Raw genomic sequence first — 25,450 nt, forward strand, 5'->3', positions numbered from 1 at the left:
GTCGCAATGAGGCTAAAATTGCTTTGCTGCGTAAAGAGCTGGAGTCGAAGATTATACATGAGGAAGATGATATGGACACTTTCCTTGCTAGTGTCAAGGATATCAATGAGCAACTTATTTCTGCAGGTGAAGTCATTTCAGACAGTTCCCTTGTGCAGCTGTTCTTGATGCCTTACCAGATTCTTACCAGACTTTTGCTAGTACTTGGAGGGTTATGACCCAAGGAAATCCAGAAGTTGTCAAGTTTGATGCATTATGCACATTGCTGTTGCAAGAGTCACTTTCCAGAAAAAACAGGACTAGGCAGCGTGCAGTTGAACAGGCTTTTATTGCTTCTCAAAGAAAGGGTGGTAACAGTAATGCAGCCACTTCTTACGGTTCTGCTGCGAGTGACAAAAATTCTGTTCCTAATGCTTCAGCTGGCAGCACTTTGACTGGCAATTCGGGTGATAAGGGCAAAAAGAAGATGCGTTGTCATTATTGTAAAGCTAATGATCACTTGATCAAGTCGTGTCCTAAGTTGAAGGCCAAAGAGGCTAAGAAGAAAGAGGGTGGTTCCATTGCAAATGCTGGTTTCACTACAAATGCATCCATTGTTGAGTCTTCTGTGAAAGGAGACTGTGATGCTGATGTTGATGCAGAATGGGCTTTTAGTGCAGAGTGCACTTACAATCCTGCTGCCCATGATGCATGCTTGTCAGTTGCTGCAGATTCACATGTGTGGTATTTCGACAGTGGTGCTACAAAGCACATTACCTCACATCGTGAATTTTTTACCTCTCTCGAGTCTGTCCCTCATGGGAATTCAGTCACTTGTGCCAACAATGCCTCTTATCCAGTTCAGGGAGTTGGAAAGATTGTGCTCACTGCTGCTAATGGCAGTTCCTTCACACTTGTTGATGCACTTTATGTACCTGGGATCAAGAAGAATCTCTTGTCTGTATCCGCACTTGCTAGACTTGGACTCGTAGTCAAATTTGTGGATGACAGATGTACAGTTCATGATCTCAGTTTTGGTGATGAAATTGTTGCATCTGGGCTTTTGTGCCGTGGGCTGTATAAGCTCACTTTGTATGACAAGTGTGGACAAAATTTTGCAAATGCTGTTGCAGATTCAAGGGCTATTTCAGATGCAAAACTTTGGCATGCACGTTTTGGTCATCTGAATTTTGCCAGTTTGCTGCGTTTGCAGAAATCTGGGATGGTTGCTTCTTTGCCGCCTCTTGAAGCACCTGTCAAACATGTTTGTGAAGGTTGTATTTTGGGTAAGATGCAGCGTTCTTAATTTCCAAAGGATGGTTCAGTTCGGGCCACATGCAGGTTGCAGCTTGTGCATAGTGATGTTTGTGGGCCCATGCAAACTCCGTCCTTGGGCAATTATTTGTACTTCGTGACTTTCATTGATGACATGCATGGGTATTTCTGCTTAAAGCGAAGTCCGAAGTTTTTAAGTGCTTCAAACAATTTCTGGCTATGGCTGAAAATGTGTCGAAATGTACTATGGACACCCTCCGTTCCGATTGAGGGGGGGAGTATATGTCTCATGAATTTAATGCATTTCTGGCTAGTCGTGGGATAAAACACCAATGTACAGTGCCTTATACACCTCAGCAAAATGGTGTTGCTGAGAGGAAAAACAGGTCACTGACGGAAATGGCACGATGTATGGTCAAAAGTCAAGCTTTGCCACATTCTTTTTGGCTTGAGGCCATCATGTGTGCCACTTCTGTACTTAACAAGTGTCCTACGAAAGCTTTGCAGTCTATTACTCCATATGAAGCATGGCATGATAGAAAGCCTTCTATTGAGCATATGCGTGTTTTTGGCTGTTTGGCATATGCTTTGGTGCCACTAGTGCAGCGCAGAAAATTGGATGATAAGGCTGTCAAATGTATTTTTGTTGGTTATAGTGCTGAAAGCAAAGGTTACAGGTTGTATCATCCGCAGAAAAAACGTATTCTGGTTTCACGGGATATAGTGTTTGTGGAAGATTTTGTTCAGCCCTTGCTATCATGTACCAGAGACAGTAATGTAAGCTCACAGGACATTTATGACACTTTGTTGCCTCTTTTCAGTGGTGGAAATACGAATGTAAGTTCCAATGAGGCAAATGTACAGCCTATGGGGGTTTCTGAAAATGTTTTAGATCAGCCTATTGCTGAAGCAGATGTACATGATGTACTTGACGAGGAAGGGGCTGAAAATGAGCAGGCTAGAGGTATGCCAAAATGGCTGGTGCACACTTTGCGTGACAGCAAATTGGATGCACCTTTGTCTAGTCGTACTCGTTCAGGCTCTCGCCATGCATCTTATGCATCAGATTGTTATGCTTTGGCTGTGTCTAGTTTACATGATGTTGAGGAGCCTCTGTCTTTTGATGAAGCACAGAATTCAGAAAATTGGATGGCTGCCATGCAATCAGAATATGATGCACTTATAGAAAATGACACATGGACTTTATGTGATTTGCCTCCTGGCAAAAAGGCCATTGGTACAAAGTGGGTTTACAAGTTGAAACGCTAGCCGAATGGTGATATTGATCGTCATAAGGCTGGACTTGTTGCAAAGGGTTATGCACAGCAAAAGGGCATTGATTATGAAGAAACTTTTGCTCCCACTTGTCGTATGACTATTGTGCGTTTTCTATGTGCATTGGCAGCTCATTTTGGTTGGGATGTACATCAATCAGACATTGTTACTGCCTTCTTGAATGGTGACATATTTGAGAAAGTTTATGTAACGCAGTCTCGCGGTTTTGTCATAAAAGGACAAGAGGACAAAGTGTGCAGATGTAAGAAGGCTTTGTATGGGTTGAAGCAATCTCCTCGTGCTTGGTATGAGAAAGCTGACACTCATTTGGTCAAACAAGGCTTTCGTAACAGTCCAACAGAGAGCACATTGTATGTAAAGCGTTAGGGTGATGTACTTCTCATTGTGGTTCTTTATGTTGATGATTTACTGATCACTGGACCAAATGAGAGACATATTGCTGAATTTAAGGTTGATTTAAATGCTACTTTCAAGATGAAAGATTTGGGGTTGTTGCATCATTACTTGGGTATATACAGTTTAAGCAGTGTGATCGTGGTATTGCCTTGTGTCAGAAAAGTTACATAGAGACATTGCTATGTAAGTTTGGACTTGAGGATTGCAAACCTATTGCCACTCCCATGGAAACAGGTTTCAAGTTGAGTCTACATGATGCTGGCGATCCTGCTGATGTCACTCTTTATCAAACTGCCGTTGGCTGCCTCATTTATGTATGCAACACGAGGCCGGATATTCAGTTTGCAGTCTCATAGGTCAGCAGATTTATGCATAGCCCAAGGTCTAAGCATTGGCAGGTTGTCAAGAGGATTTTCCGCTACCTTAGTGGCACTTTACAACTTGGCTTGTTTTATCCCAAGGGGGGATCATTGCTGCCAGACTTACATGCTTTTTTGGACTCAGATTGGGCTGGTTGTTTTGACACGAGAGTGTCCACAAGTGGTTTTTGTTTCATGCTTGGCAGTTCATGTATATCATGGTTGAGCAAGAAGCAACCTACTGTGGCCACTTCGAGTTGTGAGGCTGAGTACAGGGCAGTCTTCTCAGCTACTGTTGAGTGTGTATGGCTCAGACGCCTTATGGCTGATTTGGGTGTTGGACAGGACACTGCCAACACTATCTACACTGACAGTCAGAGCGCATTGGCAGTTGCGAGGAACCCAGTTTTTCATGCTGGCACAAAGCACATTGCGGTGCATTACCACTATGTCAGGGAGAGGCTCTCAGCAGGAGAGATCAGCTTGGCTTATGTGCCAACACAGGACAACCTTGCAGATCTTTTCACAAAGGTATTGTCTCGTGAGAAGCTTGAAGCTTTCCGCAAAGCTTTGGGCTTACTCTCCTTTGTGGACTGATCATGTCCTTAGGGCATGGCACTTCCCTTTACTCATGTGCCAGCTCTCGTTCACCGCATCACTCTAGGGGGGATTTGTTACCATATACATGTGGTAGTATGTGTGTGAACACACTAGGACCGCCGGGGCATTTTTGCCCTCTTTAGGAGGTTTTTTCCCCCGAGCATTGTATATATGCCCATCACTCTAGGGCTATCTATCTTTCCATTGCATACTAAGAAACCACTCTTTATTGTGTGCCTTGAGCTTCCTTCCTGTTCTCCAAGCTGTGTGCGTTTCTCTGCAACCCTAATTCCAACAAATCTTGGAGTGCTCTGAATAGCATCCTCCCGTGAAAGCGATGTCAAATTGCTGTATAAAATACAAAGCCTTCGAAGCATCGGAGTATCCCTAAAAAGTATGAAACTTGAGTGCTTGGCCACCTTCCTTAAACTCTCGGGCTTTCTTCCTTTTATCTTGAGAAAGTCATACTGGTTGGCTTTGTAAAAATTCTTCTTGTTCACATTAAAGTTTCTTTTGTTAGAGTTTGAACTATCCGTAGACGAGTCCTCTGTAGAAGTGTCACTCACTGGGCGAGACTTAGACTTCCTTGCCTTTTTCTTGCCCTTTCCAAAGCGTTGCTTCTTGCTTCGCTTTTTGCTTTTCCTGTCTTCTTCGCTCGAGTCTGAAGAGCTAGGAGAACTGTCAGAAGAAGAAGAAGAAGAAGAACTAGGTAGGCCTTCAAACTTAACGCGCTTCTTCAGTTTCTTTGCCTTGTCGAATGTCGACCGACGACCCAAATATCCCGGGAAGTCAATGCCTTACTTTTGCTTTTTGCCGTGCTTTTTGTCCTTCTTTTGCACGTCGAAGAGCTGAGCAATCCGTGCATCAACCACGTTCTCCAGTTCCTTCTCCGTATATTTCTTGGAGGCAGGAGGTTTCTTGAGAGCGGGTTTCGGGAGTGGTGTTGTGGTTCTGTGCCACTCCGTCTGTACCTCTTCCAAAGAGGTCTGGTTCATATATTTTGCCATCTTCGGGTCCTTGGCAAAATTGAGCATCATCTTTGTTGCATCATCAATCAATTTTCGACGCTCCATCTCTCGCTGCTCCACTCGAGTAGGCCTAGGCGGGCCATACTCCGTGCCGGAATCTTCGTTGTGATCCCTGCCCGCATCTCCAGATGCAGAGGGAGTCGACTGATCATTGCCTGAAGCCATAGGTGCCGCGTAAAAAAATTCGGGGATCGGATTTCCCGTAGAAGAGAAATCAGCCGTGCTCTGATACCACTGTAACAAACTTGGACACTCCAAGTCAAGAATCAACCGCGACAGCACCAAATAACCACTTCAAAACAATTCACAGATCACAATAGATTGACTGGCCTGGCGGAGTTCCGTGCCTAGAGATATTGGCCCCAAAGATTGGCGCCCCTTTCGGTATTTCTTTTTATATTAATCAGATCAAAGTACAAGAGTGTGGCTAGGGTTTCACTCTCAGACTCTACGTCCAGATGCTCTGAGAAGTGCAGCCCTCTCCACGTATTTAAAAGTACAAGGGATGCCCAAAAGTAGAGCCCCAAAAGCTTTCCAATTAAAAGCATAAGAGCTCAAAAGCTCTTCTCTTTTTTATTAAAAAAAACATTCTCTTGCGTAGAGTAAAAAGCAACGCCCAAAAAGCTGTCGGCGCAATTTGCGGCGCAAATTCAAGAAATCCGTACTGAGCTCCTACTGCCACGTGGCACCCTGGCAGAAATTAGGGTTTGCTGTCAGAAATTAGGGTTTTTGGCAGATTTTAGGGTTTGCAGGGATTTTAGGTTTTCAGCCTGAAATTAGGGTTTCTCCGTAGCCATGTCATCACTTTGTGACACCTGATCCAAGCATCTGAGAAGCCCATCTTGCGTAGAGTGCCCTCCAAGAAGTCCCAGTCAACTCTGTTGTAGGCCTTCTCAAAATCGAGAAGAAGTATCACCAGATCCTCACCTTGGAGGCGCCCGAGGGCATATGCCTCCCAAAAAGTGAAGATTTTGTCAAGGATACTGTGCTCCTTGACAAAACCTGTCTGGGTCCCATGTATTATGCTCTCTAGAAGTGGCTGAATCCTCAAACTCAGAGCCTTGGCTATAATTTTGTAGGTTGAGTTGAGGATGGTAATGGGCCGGCATTGCCGAATCTCATCCAAGGAGCCACCCTCCTTGGGAATGAGGTAGATCAAGCCCTCACTCATGCTATCAGCAAAGGTTTGAGCCAAGCAAGTCCCAATACTCCAAGAAAAAACTCGGAGTCAAACCATCCTCACCGGGACAACTACCTCGGGGAAGAGCTCTGAGGGCATCAGGGAGCTCCTCTAGCTAAAGAGGCAGCTCAAGACTTTGGCGCATCTCCTCAGTCACAAGACAAGGCATCTGTGCCCAAACCTGCTCTCTGCATGCATCCTGACGCTCTGACTGAGGCTTTGCTAGTAGCAGCCTGCAGGTCGCGGTAAAATTCAGTAGCAAGTGTGCGCATATCCTCTGGCTCTGAAGCAACTGACTCGTCAGGTCTCCTTAACTGGCTGACAGTGGTGTGCGCATGACGGGGTCCTACTACATCAAAGAACGTCCCAATCACTCTGTCACCCACCTGGGTCCATTGAGATGCCTATCGATGGAAAGCAAACTTATGACGCCTCTCCTCTATGTTGACAAGCTCCTGGCGAGCCTGCTACAACTGCTCCTCCGAACAAGGAGTGTCTAGGTGCTGCTCCTGCACCCTCTGCAAGGAAGCAACGCCCCGTCGGAGACGTTGCTCCTCCCTCGTTGCAGCCAGGTGGGCAGTAGACTCTTGGAGAAAGAAATGACTAAGCTGAGCAAGTCCAGAGGCCACTCTGTCAGTAGGAAAGTCCTGCGTGTCCAAGCCCTCTGTCCAAAGAGCCACCACTTGCTGTGTGAGCTCTGAGTCCAACAAGATCCTCATAGGGATGCGTAGCATCGTGCTCCACCTCCTTTGTCTATCTGTCACAGTGAGGATCATTGGTGCATGGTCCGAAAAAGATGTCCCAGCCAAAAAGCCACCCAAGTCACAAATGTGGTCACTAGCGTAGAAGCGATTTATATGAGATAGATTACTCTGCGGAGCGAGAGAAGGTCAAGCTGTCTGGGGGCCTCACAAAGCGAGAGTGCTGCCAAACATTTGAAACCCTCAAAGTCATACATAGCCTCTCCCAAGCTGCCAACTCAGCTCCGTGCACAGTAGCATGGCTACCTCCAATCCTGTCAGAGGCTCCTCCAGCATGTTGAAGTCACCCTTAATGCACCATTGCTCTGCATGCGGCATAGACTACAATGTGAGACCAAAACTCTGCACGTGCACTTGCTACATTGGGCGCATAGATGTTCAAGAAGCCCAAAAGGCAGTCCTGAACCTACATAGTAATCCTTTGAGCCCTGCTAGACACATTAATACTTCTGTCCACAATGGCCTGCTGCCAAGAGTCTGCAATAGTCATATATACCCCTCCCTAGATACCACCAGGTCGAAATGCAAATGACCAAAATGTCTCATATCGCCCATGCAAAAGCTTACCACAGCTTCTAACGCAGCTCTCACAAAGGTGATCCTCCTATAGCATAAGAAGATCACACTCTCTGCTCACAAGGCATCGCTGAAGCTCCTGACGCAATTGACCCCGCTGGCGCTAAAACTGGGGGCGCGGTTAGCTGCTGCTGTAGCATCATTTCTTTCTCGTTCTCCATGAGGATTGTCTCATGGAACGTACAGGGATTATGGATGAGATGATGATGATTTTCAGTTTGACGATTTTAATCTTTTAATTTTAGTCTTTCACTTTATGTCATTTAATTTTTGTACCCAGTATTGGATTAGATCAACAAGGATTGTATCAGGTTGGTCTCATAGGTTATTTTGGCCTTTTGAAGACGTTTAATATAACATAAAATAAAATTTTCAAATCTGCCCTCCCATTCTATCTACATAGTCCAAGACCTCATCAATATAGATTCCAAAAAGTGTGGGTGAAAGCAGGCAGCCCTGCTTTACCCCTTTAGTAATCCTCAATGCATCTGAAAGACCCACTAGCCTCTTCATAAGATGCATTTGTGGCAGATTGTCAAATGCTTTGCAAAGATCCACAAAACAACAACAATGTTTCTTCCTGGTGCACTTTCATCTTCAATCAACGTTCATAGAGTGAGTGTATGATCCAAGGAGTTGGTTCAGGAGGCACTGCAGATACATAAGTGATTGGTAACAAAATACTCAATTTATGCAGTTAATAAAGTGTTCCTTTATGATTCGTGTGCAGCACAAACTGCTGGCTAAGTTTATGAGGGGGATTGATTGTGAAATTTTTTGTTTTTACTTGCATCTTTCCATTTCTTTTATTCATAATGCGATTATGGGTGTTTCTTACACAACTATTAGTTTTTAATGGGCAGTTTTAGAGCTAATGAATGTAGGATTCTGCATTTCACTGCTATTTTGGTGAAAAGATCTGATTTTTGAGAGGAAATTGAGTTCTAATTTGAAGTGGTTGATTCATAGTTTGTGAAGAAAGTCTTAGTATACTAATCACTATCCAGTGGTATTTATGTTTATTCATAAATTTGATGGTATTGTCTCTTGGTGTATTCATTGTTGAGAAAGATTATTCCTAAAAGGATATCCTTATTTTGGGCATAGACACTATGATGTTTATTCTCTTTCTCCTGAAAATGGCTTTGGTTATAGGTATCAAGATGTCGTCTCTCTCTCGCAATGGTGCATCTCAGCCTGTGATGCCAACAAAAATATTATGCTTGGCATTTGGCTATACGTTTTCCAAGTACTTCAGCCCATTGCTTTCATATACTGTTCCATACCTGGTTCGAATTAAAAGTTTGACCAACTTTCAGGTGCTTTTCGATGCATTCAGCTTTTAAAGCTTCAGCTTTGATTGAAGAAAATGCTGGAAGAAACTGCTTTTGGTCTGCAATTTTTTTTATAAAGGTTCCATGTTGTTTATTAGTAACCTCAACTAGAGCATCAAACAAGGAAGAACTATGACCTTGAAAAGCCTAGTGGAGAAGTTTTTTGGCCTGCTAAAACAAGGCCTTCATACATTTACCTGGACATTCCATGTGGATGGATGCGATTTATCGTGTTTGTGATGCATTCAATGTGACAAAGTGAGAATCAGGATGGCGTCGAGGACCACGGGCCTGCTCCCCATGAAGAAGGCTCTCCGTTACAGGTTTGGTGCATTAACACACCACTTTGTCTTGCCAATCCTCTACAATCTGCATTCGCACTGCTTGGCTTCTCATCAAGGAACACAAGCTTGCCATGACGATCCTTCATGGCAGTGGCTAGTGGCTTGGTCTGACTCAACAATGGAGTTAGTGAGCTCATATGGTGGCGATCTCCATGCCTTTAGGTGGTGGCACATGCCTTCATTGTTGTGGTGGCTTCAGCTCAACATATTTGGCAAACTGATAGGACATAGGTTTTTTAGTTCTTGTTTTGGATAGTTGGGCGCTCTGCGAGTCCCCTAGATAGTGACAAAGTCCATCGCTTGAAACTATTACAGTCCACTTGTATGCTACTCTCCAGTGCCATCTGTGTTAGTTCATGACTGTGACTTGCGTTGTTTATCATGATCATAATCCTCATCCGCTTCTCAAACTCAGAAGCCCTTGTTACAGTTATTTGTCAGCAAGGCCTCTTTATTTTGCAAAAGTGAAGTGATTAACGTGGCTTGATTTCAGTGAATGGACCTTTTGAGAGTCTTTTCATCATATCCTCCCAAGATGGCATTTGGCGTCTATTCTTATGAGCTTGTCATTGGAGTTTTTTGATGAGAAAAGTGATGAAGAAGAGTACTCAAGTGAAGAAGAAGACAATGGGGATGATGGCAGTGAGTGGAAATAAGCCAAGAATCATGCTTTGTGAGAAACTTTAGCCAGGTTCTGTTTGGGCAGTGGAACTCGTCAAGCTTCATGGTGGTCTCTTGATCAATGTAAAGGAGCATTGCTCTTGGAACGTCTCTGACGGTTCTACTTGGTTGTTCCATTGTGCTTCAGCTTGGTGTTGATGCCTTTCCTGTTTGGTAGCTTGGCATGCTTTACAGTCCATCTGACATACAGTTTTATTGATCTGATTCATTCATCATAAACTATTATTGATCAGCTTGATTTGTAGCTTTGGTTGGGTGAGATCTTGTAACTTTTTGTTTTTTGCTTGTTCTGCACATATCCTTTGACAAGCTTGTGAGGAGGATGTTGCAAAGAGCAAGGGCTTCACATCACCTGTATCATCTCTGACTCCTTTCTGCCATGGATTTAGGTAGCTGCCAACAAATGCCACATCCCTCGCATCACATTCTGACCTCAATCACTCACCTCCTTTCCCTGCAGCATCCTGCAAGTCATCTGTGTTTTTTAATCAGTATGCCCTGCGGGATACTATGTGTGTTGTTTGTGCACCCTCAGGCCCTCAACTGCCCTCCCGATTATGGAAGTGATGGAACTCTCCAAGCAATTAGGAAAGGACAGGTGTGTATATGCTCTGGAGTAATGATAGCTAAAAGAATGTGAGTGAAGAGGTGCATGCACCCCACAATCCCATGAAACTGAAGGACCTTTCTCCACCCTTAGTTGAAATTTTTCTTTTTGCAATGGGGTGTAACAATAAGTGATGTCATGGGTCTACTGCTGCAAATACTGTTGCTAAAGTAGTTTGTTTGATGCGCACTAACAAAGCCAACACCAACAGGTGATGTTGATCATCTCTTTAGTGAGGCCATTGCAAGATGCAAGCACAACTTGCTTGATAAGCTGTTCTAGTTTTGGTGTCTACACTGAACAATGTGAACAGCACTCATTACTGATGATACATGAGCTGCACCAAATTGAGTGAGAATCTCTAAATGCACAGTTTTCATTAATGATGACTATATCCAAAATATTTTAGCATTTCTAGTTTTGAAGTGCATATGAAGGGCCCTGAGCCTACCCCTTGACAGAGGAGTTTTGCGGACAATCTTCAGTAGCCGACGTAATTAGTATCCTCCGTGATTGTGTCAGCTGTTCCACCACATCCTATGAGCCATTCCATCCCAAAGGATCTGAATCGTCCTGGGAAACAGGAGAGTGGCATCTTACTTAGGAACTTTGTGGTGTAGGACTCTTTGCGTATTACATGCCGGAGTGGAAGAAGAATGCATTTGGTAAGGCAACCGAAAAAGCTATAAATATAGGAGCAAAGACAAAGTCTTCCCATTTGCAAGCTGAAAAATGAGCTGGTTAGAGCAGTCTATGAGAACCAGTTTTAGTTGTGACCGGAGAAACCTGTTCAGGGAAAACAACACAAGTTGCACGATATCTAGCAGAAGCAGAGTACATAACAGAAGGAAAGTTTGGCCGTGCACAATCTCGAAGAGTGGTGACAATTTTTGTAGCTAGGAGGGTCTCTGAAGAATGTTGGTGCTTCTGAGAGAAGTGCTTGTGAATAGCCAAATCTATGTATTCTGTTATCATGCTTGATGAACCACATGAAAGAACAATACATACTGATGTCCTCTTTGGGCTGCTCAATAACCTAGCAAGGCAGCAAAAACATTTGCGACTTATAGTCACCTCAGCTACACTTGACCCAGAGAAGTTTTCTTGGTACTTTTTTGACCATAACATTTTCACTATTCCAGGAAAACGTCTCCTGTCGAGATTCTCTTTGCAATCTAGATGCTGCATGTGTTACTGATATGCAAATACATTTAACTGGCCAGAAGGTTATATCCTTCTCTTTTAAACAGGATAGGAAGAAATTGCTACAGCGTGCCAGATCTTGTATGAGAGAAGGGGTTGGGTCCCAATGTTCTAGAGCTGATTATACTTGCATATTATTATAGTGGTCCTCCTCCAAGAACAAGGAAAGTGGTGATTGCAACCAACATTGCCGATGCATCTTTTTGTTTTGCATTACTTAAGAGGTTCTCACACTCAATAGCAACGAACAAGCAATGATTTAATAGCAAGAGTGTAGATGTACTCCTCGCGCGCTCGCTGCTGCTGCTAGCACCCCCTCCCCTTGTTGCCCTCGCTGCCCCCCCCCCCCCCCCCCCCCCAACCACTACCCTCGCGCTGCCCCCATGCCTGCCCTCTTGCGCGCGGCATCCCAGCCCGCCCCTTGCGCGCAGCAGCCCTGCCCGCTGCCCTCACACACTGCCATCCCCCGCCCGCTGCCCTCACCTGTCCCCCCCCCCCCCCCCCCCCCCCCCGCCACTCTCTTCGCTCTCCGCCTTTTTTCCCGAAGGTTCCCTTCAATTGGCTCTGGCAGTGCTGACTTTTCGGACAGTGCTTGGCACGGTTTGTTGCAGAGAAATTCCTCCATCCGCTTCTCCGCCATAGCGGTAGACACAGATGGAGGCTCCAGCTCCACCACAGAGGGACTCCTCCAAAGCCCCCTCCCCCTCCCCCTGCTGAGCCCACCATTCGACTTGCTCTTTCACCGACAGAGCAAGCGGGCCTAGCCGCAGAGGTAGAGCGCTTGCAGGCGACTTCTGTCATCTGCAAGATTCTCGGCACCCGACCAAGCAGAGGAGAGCTGCGTGACCTTCTCCAGGCCCGCTGCCCTCACCCCCCCCCCCCCCCGCGCGGTCTTCGCTCGCTGAATCCCCCCTCCCCGCCACTCTCTTCGCTCTCCGTCTTTTTCCCCGAACGTTCCCTTCAACTGGCTCTGGCAGTGCTGACTTTTCGGACAGTGCTTGGCACGGTTTGTTGCAGAGAAATTCCTCCATCCGCTTCTCCGCCACAGCAGTAGACATAGACGGAGGCTCCAACTCCGCCACAGAGGGACTTGTCCGAAGCCCCCTCCCCTGACCCTGCTGAACCCACCATTCGACTTGCTCTTTCACCAGCAGAGCAAGCGAGCCTAGCCGCAGAGGTAGAGCGCTTGTAGGCGACTTCTGTCATCTACAAGATTCTCGGCACCCGACCCAGCAGAGGAGAGCTGCGTGACCTTCTCCAGGCCCGCCTTCTCGCAGAGGTGGGCAGGATCTTGGATGTACAGATACTCGGACGAGGTTACTATCAGATCGAGTTTGAGACCTCTGAGATGGCGTCCAAGGTCATCGCCATGAGTCCATTGACCATCCGAGCAGCTTGAGCCGACTTTCGACAGTGGAGACATGGTTTTGACCCTGCTTCGGATGTTCTGATAGAGGAGGCAGACATCCCCATCTCTGTCTGCTTTCCTGGTTTGCGGCGGGAGTACCTACCACTTTTGTCCAGGATAGGCTCAGCCATTGGGACTGTCCTCGAGACACCTCGCACGGCAGCCTCAGTAGCTGCCAAGGTGGCTGGCATTCCCTCAGTTCGCGTTCTAGTTAGGGACACTCACACGCTCCCGAAGGTCATTCTTCTGCCTCGGGTGAGTGGGGGTTGGTTTAGATAGAGTGTGGAGTATTCGGGCCTCCTGAATCAGTGCTTCATTTGTCGACAGATGGGCCATCTTGCGAAGGCCTGTCCACGGAGGAGTCTCCAGTTCCACAGTCCACCCAGGGGGCAGGGCCATCTCCGGCTGCTAAGAGATCTCTTGGGAGCACCTTTGCCACGAGTCGCTTGGCGAGAGGGGGACAGCCTTTCTTGCGACCCCCTCTACAGGTACAGACGTCTCCCCTTGCAGCTATCCCTTGTGGTCCGACGAGCATCGACATCCGGCGCCGATTGGACTTCTTCGACTATGATTTTACTCGTTTTCTCGACGACCCCTCAGCAGACCATGAGGCAGCTTGCTTCAGGGTCCATGTTCTGTTCCTTACAGCTAGGGGGACAGAGGCTTTGGACTCAGCGGTTGGCTTCTCTTTTCCCTTTTGTGGCAGGGACCAGACTGAGTGGACTCTCGACTCAGTGTTGGGATGGTTGCACACACAGGTCCTAGAGTTCTCTCACCACATGAGAGAACTAGGAGTTACAGACATGCTGCAGACTTTGTGGCCATTGGCCAAGTTTGCGGTGACACCTCTAGATACAGCAGGATATAGACACATTGTGGTTTACTTCTTTGACGATACACAGTGCTTGCCATGCTATGTACACATTCATGAGGACTTTTGGATAGAGGAGGTTGCTCTACGTACGGCTCGCTCTGCTTGGGCTTGGGCCAGGCACTGCAGTCACGCCTATCTAGAGGACGCTTGGATGTGGATTACTCCCCATTTAAGCCAGCCTCGAAGATAGCTAGTTTAGTTGCTACGGCAGCATCTTTTCTCTCTCACTCCCAATGAGGATCGTCTCATGGAACGTGCAGGGACTTGGTGGGGCCCAGTTTCAGCGTCAGCGGGGCCGACTGCGTCAGGAGCTTCAGTGATGCCTTTTGGGAGGAGAGATTGATCTCCTTATGCTACACAGGAGCACCATCTGCGTGAGAGCCGCATTAGACGTTGTAGTCAGCTCTTGCGTGGACGTTATGATACTTTTTGGTCAGTTGCTTTTGGACCTGGAGGCATCTAGGGTGGGGTATGTATGACTATTGTGGATTCTTTGCAGTAGGCCATTGTGGGCAGAGGGATTATTGTGCCAGGCACGGCTCAGTGGATCACTATGCAGGTTCAGGGTTGCCTTGTGGGCTTCCTGAACATCTGTGCGCCCAATGTGGCGAGTGCACGGGTAGAGTTATGGTCACAGATAGTTGAGTCTCTGCCACAGGCAGAACACTGGTGCATAGGGGGGGACTTCGACATGTTGGAGAACCCTTCTGACAGGATTGGTGGTAGCCATGTGACTGTGCATGGAGTTGAGCTGGCAGCTTGGGAGAGGTTTTGTATGATTGTGAGGGTCTTGGATGTGTGGCAGCACTTTAGTTTTGTGAGGCCCCTAGACAGCCTAGCCTTCTCTCGTTTGGACCGCAGAGTGGGAGGAGTGAATCTATCGCGGATAGATCGCTTCTACACTAGTGACCATTTCAGTGACTTGGGTGGGACAGTTGGCATTTTGGCAGGGACTTCCTTTTCGGACCATGCACCAGTGATCCTCACAGTGGCAGACAATCAAAGGAGGGGGAGCATGATGCTTCGCATCCCAGAGAGGGTCTTGCTAGACTATGCACTTAGAGAGAGAGTTGAGGCTCTCTGGACAGAGAGCTTCGACATGCAGGATTCTCCTGCTGACAGAGTTGCCGCAGGATAGCTCAGATTAGTCGTTTCTTTCTCCAGGAGTCTTTGGCTCGCCTCGCTGCAGCGAGAGAAGAGCAGCGTCTCAGACGAGGCATTGCTTCGTTGCAGAGGATGCAGGAGCAGCATCCAGACAGTCCTTGGCTGGAGGAGCAACTACTACAGGAGGCTCGCCAGGAGCTTGTTAGCGCGAGGAGTAGCGACATGAATTTGCCTTCCATGGACAGGCATCTCAGTGGACACAGGTGGGCGACAGAGTGTGGTGCTTTCGTCGAGGTAGTGGGACCTCTGCATTCGCATGCCAAGGTCAATCAGTTGAGGAGGCCCGACGGGTCAGTTGCTTTTGAGCCAGAGGACATGCGTGCAGTTGCTACTGACTTTTTCCGTGAGTTATTGTTTGCAGAGCCTCAATCAGAACGTCAGGATACATGCAGGGAGCAGGTGTGGGCACAAATGCCTTGCCTTGTGATTGAGGAGATGCGTCAAAGGCTTGAGTTGCCACTTTAGCCTGAGGAGCTGCACACGGCTCTTAGTGCACTCCCCCGTGGTAGCTGTCCAGGTGAGGATGGATTGACTCCTATTTTTTTCTTGGAGTACTGGGACTTGCTTGGCCGAGATCTCTGTAGTGCTTTTTAGTACATCTTGCACACAGGAGTGATGCCTGACAGCATGAGTGAGGGTCTGATTTACCTCATTCCCAAGGAGGGTGGCTCCTTGGATGAGATTCGACAGTGGCGCCCATCACCATCCTCAACTCGGCCTACAAAATTCTTGCCAAGGCTCTGAGTTTGAGGATCCAGCCACTTCTAGAGAGCCTTATACATGGGACTTAGACAGGTTTTGTCAAGGAGCGCAGTATCCTTGACAACATCTTTACTTTTTGGGAGGCTTTTGCCCTAGCGCGGCTCCGTGGTGAGGACCTGGTGATTCTTCTTCTCAATTTTGAGAAGGCATACGACAGAGTTTTGGAGGGCACTCTACGCAGGATGGGCTTCTCAGATGCTTGGATCAGAGGGGTGGCAGCTTTGTACAGACAGGCACACAGTCAGGTTCTTTTGGCAAGAGGTAGAGGTGATCGGTTCATGCTCACACGTTCGGTCAGACAGGGCTGTCCTCTTGCCCCCTTCCTCTTTCTGTTCTATGCTGAGGTGATGAGCAGGTTTTTGGTGTCGCAGCAGGTTGGTCTACGGGGCTTAGCACTCCCTATTCGGGGAGATGAGCTACTGGACGGTGAGTTTGCGGACGACTCAGCCTTGTACTTAGATGGCCAGGAGGCCAACCTTCACAGGTGTGAGCAGGCTCTTGAGACCTTTTGTTGTGCATCTGGCGCACTGATCAACTGGAGAAAGACTGTGGCTTTCTCGGTTTGTAGTGCTCCTGTGCCCGACTGGACGCCAGGTGAGGGTTTCAGGTGGATTCCCCCCAGGGACTGCAGTTCGGTACTTGGGTTGTCAGGTTGGTTTGGGCTTGTCTCCCGAGCAGCAGATTGCTCCCCTCCTCCTGTCCATCAGGAGGAAGTTGTTACATTGGAGCTCCGCGCGACTGTCTTTGGCTGGTAGAGTTGTAGTGGCCAACCAGGTGCTGTTGGCTACTATGTGGTACATCACTTCTTGCTGGATCTTCTCGAGTTCTTGTATCAGCCAGGTAGAGCGGCTGATCAGGAATTTCCTTTGGTCAGGGAAAGACACTTTGACTGTCCGAGCCAAAGTGGCTTGGCAGGTCATCACTCTTCCTTGTTCATAGGGAGGGCTTGGGATCATTGACCCAGCACAGCAGAGCAGAGCCCTTCTTGGGAAGTTCATCGTCCGAGGTCTTCTTCCAGGCGAGGAGCCCTGGAAGGAGCTCTTGTTACAGCGGCTTCATGCTAGGGTGCCTCAGGCAGGAGGCCCCTGGCAACCTTCGACCAAATGGATCTTCACAGAGATGCGTATAGTTGGTTTGAGCAGTAGACTAGAGGATCGCTTTGCTGGGGGGTTGCTTCGATCTTGGGAGCACTTGCGGCTAGGCCTGGAGCAGCGCCAGCCTACTTGCACGGAGGAGCGCATGCGACAGCCACTTATTTGGAACCCCATGGTTAGCACTTAGAGAGGGCACTTGGTTGGTAGTCGGCCTCATGTTTCCTGGGGTTCCATGGCAGCGGGTCCAGCACGCTCTTTAGGTGATTGGTTACAGTTTTCAGGCTTGTCAGAGGAGCTACAGGGCTTTTAGCTACTACAGGGCATGAGAGGGGTGCAGAGCATGTGTCAGGACATTTCAGAGTGGCTCACGCCTCTCGAGTCAGCAGCGCCCAGATGGATGGGAGCCTTCACGCGACTGGAGGTTCTCATCTCTGTTTGGGCTTGCTCAGAGACTATCCCCTCCCTGTTCTTCGAGCTACAGGGAGAGGGACGCTTACAGCGAGTTGCAGTAGAGGCCCCGCAGGTGACAGAGCTGTTTTCAGAGGATCCGAGTGGTGGGCATCTGTGGGAGGACTTGTGTCATCGATCCTGACCCAGCAGCTCTTGAGACTGGACATTGGAGGGTGTGGGCCTGGGAGTGTTGTCCACTAGCACGAGTACAGTGGGACCCTGGTGAGTGGCTCTAGAGGGACCCTTTCTCTTCTACAGACCACCCAGGTGTCCCTTTCTTTCAGTACACTGTTCGACTGGGACGGCAGCACAGAGAGAGGCTCGCCCCGCTGCAGCACCTCATTGGTAGGAGGAGGGTCTCACAGCTGAGTTTTTGGCAGCTTTTTGGGAGAGTTGTGGGACTCCTGACAGCTGAAGCGAGTCACTTTGTTTCAGTGTGGCTGGTCGCACACAGAGCTACAACAGCTGGGAGTTGGCTGGTGCATAGTGGTCTCTCGGCTGCATGTACAGCTTGTGGCCACCTTGTAGAAAGTCAGCGTCATTGTCTTTGGGATTGCCCTTTGGCACAGCAGGTGTGGCTTCGTGTTCTTTGGCTGATGCCTGCTCTTTCCACGGCTTGGCAGTACACTTGGGGGGCAGCGGCTTGGTCCACTCTCACGGGCCTGACACTTCAGTTTAAGCTATCTTCCACCAGCAGGATGATAGTGATGCAGGGGGGGCGGGCTACACTCCAGCGTGCCACGAGGCTTACTCCACAGGAGTGGTGCACTGAGAGAGAGGAGTGCTGGGAGCTCATCAGTGGCTTGACACTATGGTTCATCTGGCGGGCCCGTTGTTTCTGCATCTTTGAGGCTTGCCCTGTACCACCAGCAGAGACTGTTCGCGATCTTTGGCTAGAGCTGATCCACACTCTTGGAGGACAGCTAGAGATACTCTAGGTCAGCTCCGACCGCATGCGGGAGCGTAGAGAGGCCTTCCTTCGGCTCTGGCGTCGTGGGCCCTTTTTCACCATGGTCCAGGGTGTACTCAGATGGCACTACCGTCCACCTGTGTGGCTTTTCCCTCCTCCCATTTCTTGATTTAGCCCCATTGTACATATGCTGTTTTTCATTGGGAGAGTCTCCCCTTCATGGTTGTTGTAGCCCTCTCTCGAAGAGGCAGTTGTAGCCCTATGGGCAGTTCCATTAACTAATAGAAGGTTCTTTTTCTGGGAAAAAAAAACAAGCAATGATTTATGCACTAAAAATCTGGACTACTACCATTACTTTTGAATACTGACGATAGATTACAGTAGGACCATTGTGTACCAATGGAAGTGGATAATTTTTTACTTTCGTATTCTTTATGTATGTCGGAAACAAGATTTGGGCTTAGATTCTAGGCATTGACAAGGTTTATGGCTTCAAAGGAGTGCACAGTCTGATGTTGGAACTTTCTGTGTCAATGCTATAGCAGAGGCCTTCGTAACACATCTGCTTGTAGATGCTAGGCTAATGAGACTCTTGGTGTAGGAATCGGCGGCTGGACCGGCTTTAGCTCCCACTCTCCACCATGGTTCTTTCTTTCTTTCTTTTTATCCAGACCTTCTATCAGATTCACCATGATGTAACTCTCTGGTCTCATAGGTTAATATGGCCTTTAGAAGATGTTAATATAACATTTCATTTCTGCTACTCAACAATAATCAGACTCTCTCTTACGCTTCCCTTCAATGGAAGCCATCTATGAGACTGGATGTAGGAGCATTTGAGGTCAGTTTCAGTGGGAGGGACATTGTTTTTTACTCAAAGATACACCAGGCGCCTGGACAGAACCTACCGCATGCTAGTGGATATGGATGGGAGTCTGCTAGCAGACATGAAACGAGATCGGAGCTTGGAGGACGAGAGTCCGACAGAGTAGCAGTACTATACAAGGAGGAGCTACAGCCAATAGTGCACATTGTACGCAAAGATGCTCATGCTCGGTATATGTGAGTGAGATTGAGGCTTGAGACTCGCAGATATTCTACATTGCTATATGCTATTTTCCCCAGTACATCAGTCTATGCTGGGCCTAGAGGGCAGTCACCTTTCTCTGTCCTAGACGATGACATATGGGAGTTTTCTAGGGATGGTGACATCATCCTCCTAGGGGACTTCCATGGCCGGACGGGCAATGCTCAGAAAGTCTTCTATGACACTTCAGAGAAGATGCTTAGAGAGCATCAGTTGGAAGAGAGTGTTAAAGGGCTAAAGTACAAACATAAAGAGGGCATATACAAGTATCAAAAGGTCCACGTTTGCTTATATCTTAACCAATACCATGTATGCTTTTTTGAAGGATATAATAAGATGGGAATGGTTACAATTTAGTAATCTCACTACACCTTCTTTGTGCAGGTAACCAACAAGATTTTACCTTTATATTCTTATGCCAAGCTTTTATGTACGTTGTTGGCCGCTCCAGCTTGCGAGTATATATCGTACAAAACACTTATTATTGCTGGTAAATAGATTTTAAGCTTTTTTGAAGATTCTTTAAGTAAGTTTTGTGATTTATTTTGTTTATGTTCTTCTCAAAATGAACTACCGGAGGAAAAGGTTACTACCATCTAATAAGTTGTATAGCTATCTGGAAAACAATTAGGAAACCCGTTGACAAGCTGCTAAACACTCGGTTATTATATTCAATAACACACCAGATTTTTCTGAATCTCACCCCTTCCTCTACCTTACTAATTCGTTTACACTTCAAAAACTTTGTAGCTGGATTCGAGCTCGATCCCATGGGTAGCTTCAGTTGTGGAGTTCATGTCGTAACCACAAGAGCTAACACGGTAAGCTGCCCACTCCATCTCCTCATAATTTTTTTAAAAAGCTCCTCTACGCGTACCGCCTCCAAGGCAGTGTCCCCGCCTTCCGAGACCCCTACTGCTGCCTTGCGCGACCCCAATTGCACTTCCCCTGCCTCGTGCAACCCCTACTAGCCTTTCCCCCCTCCTCATGTGACACCTTCAGGTTGCGCTTACTTCCCTCCTTAAATCTCACTTGATTCCCCTTCTCTTTGGCCTGCCCCAAAGGGGTGAGACCTTAGTGATGCCTCCCCTTTTTGCTAATGAAAAATAAGTTTTTTAAAAATGCTCAATTTTTTGATTGGTTGAAAGAGGTAGAAGATACTCATTGCAAAGAGAGACAAATATATTCAGATGCACTAAATCATGAAAAGGAGACTCGTGAGTCATCTATATCTACTTATATATCAGAATGAAAAGGGTGACTATCCAAGTGGCTGCAAGCATGGATACCCCTTTCCTTTCTCTTTCTCTACTAATGATGCATGTGGGCTGCCAAAGGCGGCCCGTTTGCCCTTCCTTTACCAAAGTGGGCTGCTAATTGTGCTTGCTAGAGCTACAATGTGGGATGCCAATGGCGGGGTTACCTTGAGCTGTGGGAGACATACAAGCTGGTGCTGACCACTGCCTTGAATGCAGGATGCCAAGCGGTGCCTAAAACTGCGAGCAAACAACAAGGGTGTTGGGCCGGGTGCTGCCTTGAACTCGGAATCGTGGATACAAAGCCTTGTCTTAAACTGAAGGCGGAAATTCCACTGATGGCATGATGAAGGATTGGACATCCGAAGGAGGGATGGGATCGGGGCAACATGGTTTGGACAGGGCCAGCAAGGGGTGTGCAGGGCAGTGATCAGAGGCGATCCGCAAAAGAGTTATGGGCCTACGGCGTGGATGGAAGCAGTCACACCTACCGCGAGGTGTGTGGCCATGCTCTTGGTCACAAGTGAATTTCGCTTTATATATTGCAGTGTCGATGAAGACCAGCCCGAGGAAAGTATGCATTAGAAAAGCGGCCCCGCAGCTCAAGGGCTCAATGCAGGTAGAGAGAGAGAGAGAGAGAGAGAGAGAGAGAGAGAGAGAGAGAGAGAGAGAGAGAGAGAGAGAGAGAGAGAGAGAGAGAGAGAGAGAAATGAAATGATATATTAACGTCTACAAAAGGCCAAAATGACCTATGAGACCAACTGATTACAATGATGAGTCTAGTACCAAGTCTGGGTACAAACAAAGAAAACTACAAACAAAGAACTGATAGGAGTGCTACCGACTCCTATGGGTGGCTGGTAGGCTGAGCAATGGTATCATGCCATAAAGGTACAAAGTGGGGATAAGTGTCACCATGATACAATATAGCAGTAGCATGAAGCCTATCCTGATCGACACTTTGGGTGTCGTGCTAGAATCCTGTGGATCCTCGGTCGCAATCTCCGCCGGTGCTGCGTGGCTCCCCTCCTCAGTCGCGGTCGTCTCGATCTCCCCAACTCTATAGCTCGATCAATGAGAGTACCGCTGGTGTGTGTATGGGTGGGAACCGAGCTCTGTGATGGTGGTGTCCCCTCTGCCTCTGTGGTACTCAGACTGAAGAAATCTGAGATGCGTCTCTGGGACTGTCTCTGTCTTTGCCCATTCAATAGAGCGTCTCTATGTCTCTGAATCTCAAGTAGGAATAACCTGAGACATCTTTGATGCTGATATCTCATGACTCTATCTAACGAGTCAAAACCATCTCTGAATAGACAATGAAAGTGTCCCCGTATCTCATAGTAGACTGTGCAACGACATATGTAGTGAAACTCTGTCTCTGGCTCTGCATGGCATAACTGACATATCCTACTGTCTGCTGGTATGCCTCTGAATCTACCTGTCTCAATCCCAAGCTGGTGTGAAGATGTGCGAATCTGGCCTATAGCACATCGTAACCAATGAGATAGATGTGTGTCCATGTAATTGGGCTGTGTGACAAATCCGTCTGCCGTGAGTTGGAGAAGATGCTCTCTATACAAAACCCTTTTCGTACCCAACTCCCGTGATGGCTCTATCCATGTCCTCTTGCTATCAAGCTGGATAAGATCCTGCCGAATGAGTCTAGTAGTCTCCATCCGTGTAAGAGCCAAGGATGGTGCATCAAGAGAATACTGGAAAGGGGGCAGCCTGTCCATGTTGAAACCATGCCTCTGAAACCATGAGCTCATCTGTGCATAGCAACATGATGTATCTCCTTGTAATGCCAGCTGTCTGGATGACTCAAGAGCAAGCTTGGCATACCTGTCCCTGGTTGTGTCCCATAAGCTGTGTACAAATGATACTGATCTGGTGAGTGCCTCAACCTCCATAGGTGGGGTAGCCAGCTCCGCTCATATGATGTCATGTGGGACTGAGGCCTTGGCTCTAATCAGCCTAGAAATCATAGATATCAAGGGTCTCTCCATATTACTCCATCCAGCACTGTCAATAGACGGTCCCCAAACCTGAAACTGAAGCGACCAAAGTATCGAAAAGCTAGAGCTTTGTTCGAGGTTCCTGGAACTGAACCTGCGAACAAATCCTCTCTAAACCGCCTAGGGCTGCATAGGCACGAGTCAATCTAGTGTCTGCTGCCACTTTCAGTGTGAACCTCGGTCCTCTAAAGACCACCCCAAGATATGTGTATGCATCAGTGTACTCCATACTGTCCTGCCCATATGTGAAAGTAGGTGTTGATCTCCTAACCCACTGTGGCGTGGTATTAAATACCATGACCTTGGTTTTACCAAGGTTGACAGACAATCCACTATCCTCTGCAAAACTATGCAATGCATCCAAATGTCTCTGCATACCCTCTGTTGAGTCTGATATCAACACGATATCGTCAGCATACAATAAAAGAGGGATCCATGTCCCTGCAAGCCGAGCACCTCTATCTCCTCCTCTGTCAATATAATCAAAGACCTCATCAACATACATACCAAATAAAGTAGAGGACAGTGGGCATCCCTGTTTCACTCCGATAGTGCAGTGAACTATGTCAGATATCCCCTCTGATGTGCGTAAATGACTCATCACTGAACTGTACAATGCCATAATTCCCCACATCAGCTCTGTGGGTACCCCCAATTCCATAAGTCGGTGCATCAATCTGGCCCTCGGTACTGTGTCAAAAGCTTTGCGGAAATCCACAAAGCTGCAGTATATCCGTCTACCATGTGCTCGACCCTCCTCAATGATAGCTCTGAGTGTAAAGACATGATCTAGTGTGGAGAAACCCCTCTTGAAACCAGCCTGCCCAGGTGCCCGTATGCCCATAATCTCTACCCAACTGCTCAGCCTATGCTCGAGGATGGATGCATATAACCGTGCCAATGTGTGTCCTACCATGATAGTACGGTAATTCATCGGCACTGTGGGCAGAGTTACCGGGGAACGGCATTTTAGGGCCTTGGAACGCCGGAACGGCGTTCTGGCCGGCTGGAGGTTTCTAGAACGCGTCGGAACGGAACGGCGTCCCGGCTGAAAGCTGTCACCGGAACGGGACCCACCGGAACGGACTGGATTGGGCCGGAACGGCCGGAACGGCCCCAACGGCAGTTTTTGAAATTTAAAAAAATGACTGTTGGGCACCCAACGGCCATTTTCAGCAGTGAAAAAAGTATATAATGTCCCCCTCCTCCCCCATTCTTCACACACTCATCAAGCCTCAAGGCCCATTCTCCCTTGCTTGAGCCTTGCTCTCAACTCTCAAGCCAAGCTCATTCTCCCTAGCTTGCTCTCAACTCTCAAGCCATAGTGTGGCGCCGCGGCATGCCTCAAGGCTCAAGCTCTCAACCTCTCTCTCTCTTGGGCTAACTTCTAAGTTCTAACCCTCAACTTTCAAGGCTCAAGGCTCAAGCTCTCTTTCAAGCTCTCACGGAATCAAGCGGCAAGCCTCTCTCTCAAGCCCTCTCTCTCTCTCAAAGTTCAAGATCAAGCTCTCTCTTTCACGGATAATCCATCATCCATGGCCTCTTCTTCTCGTTCAACTCCCTCCGTTCATGCGGGCAACACTCAAAAGATGAAGGAATGGTCGTGGTGGGATGAAGTGACCTCGGAGGGCACCTTGTCGGCGGCGGGAGGTTCTCGTGCATGGAGATGCAAGCTATGCTCTTACACGCGGAAAGGGGGGCATGACAAAGTGAGGGCACACTTTCTTCTAGTGCCGGGACATGAGGTGAAATTTTGTGTCAATGTAACCATCGAGAAGAGGAAGGAGCTCAAGGAAAAGGATCGGCAATTCAACCATAAAGCCAAGCCGGCACGCAAAGGTATTGATCCAAAGACCCTCATTTTCCCTTCTTCTTCTCTACCCGGTGTAGGTGTTGGTGCATCTTCAAAAGGTCCAATTCGTCGCCAAAAGACCCTTGCCACCTCTTGGGACCCAAAGAAGGAAGAGGTGGATGCGGCCGTGGCCCGATTCTTCTATCACGACCATATCCCATTTGTCGCAGCGAGGTATGTTCATTGTTTTATGATTCATCAATCTTCTCTCTCATTTCTTCCGTTATCATCGTTTCCACTTTTTTGATACTAACCTCTTCTATGTTTGATCGAAATAGGTCGGAGTATTGGAAAGTCATGGTGCAACGGATAGGAGAGTATGGCACCGGCTACGTGCCGCCATCTTCAGAGGCTCTCCGAACCACCTTGCTCGATCGAGAGAAGGCTATCGTGGAGCAAGCAACCCTCAACATTCAACGTCTTTGGGCAAAACATGGCGTTTCCCTCATTGCTGACGGGTGGAGCGATACAAGAAAGAGATCTATCCATGGTCTTGTCGCATACTCCAGTGGAGAGATGTACTTTGTGCACTCTCATGATGCCACTTAGAGTGGCAAGTCCGCCGATGTCCTCTCTGCAGAGTGGACAGCGGCCATAGAAACCATCGGTGAGCAACACGTGGTGACCTTTGTCACAGATGGGGAGGCATCAAACAGGGCAGCAACAGCTATCATAGAGGGCCACTATCCGCATGTGACTGTGCTTTTGCATGGCACACTTCTTGAACAACCTTCTAAAAGACATCGGCAAGCTAGACTGGATTGCTCCAGTCATTGCTGATGCAGTGAAGATGGTTACTTTCATCAACAATCACAACTTGGTTCGGAGTGAGTACCTCGAGAGGTTGGGCGGCCAAGTGCTAAAGTATTCAGATACCCGCTTCGCATTCAACTTTCTTCTTGTACGCAGGCTGTTTGAATGTCAAAATGCGGTCCGACAGGTCTTCATCAGTGATGAGT

General features: G+C 47.8%; 1 protein-coding gene across 8 annotated transcripts in view; it reads left to right on the plus strand.

The window, feature by feature from the left end:
- The window catches only part of LOC147457837 (uncharacterized), a 117,824-nt gene that overhangs the window by 27,559 nt on the left and 64,815 nt on the right, over positions 1-25,450 (plus strand). For 2 of the 8 annotated variants that reach the window (XM_086512626.1, XM_086512627.1), the window contains exons 2-3: positions 8,606-8,769; positions 19,753-19,858. In XM_086512626.1, the coding sequence (XP_086368752.1) occupies positions 8,614-8,769; positions 19,753-19,858 (262 nt within the window). In that variant the 5' untranslated portion in view covers positions 8,606-8,613. Of the gene's footprint in view, positions 1-8,589; positions 8,770-9,621; positions 10,408-19,752; positions 19,859-20,118; positions 20,190-20,949; positions 21,244-25,450 lie in introns of those variants that run through there. The other 6 variants (XM_086512621.1, XM_086512628.1, XM_086512624.1 and 3 more) reach the window with 6 other exon arrangements.

Source organism: Adiantum capillus-veneris, chromosome 5, assembly GCF_014529385.1.
Source record: "Adiantum capillus-veneris isolate H3 chromosome 5, ASM1452938v2, whole genome shotgun sequence".
Classification (NCBI taxonomy): Eukaryota; Viridiplantae; Streptophyta; class Polypodiopsida; order Polypodiales; family Pteridaceae; genus Adiantum; species Adiantum capillus-veneris.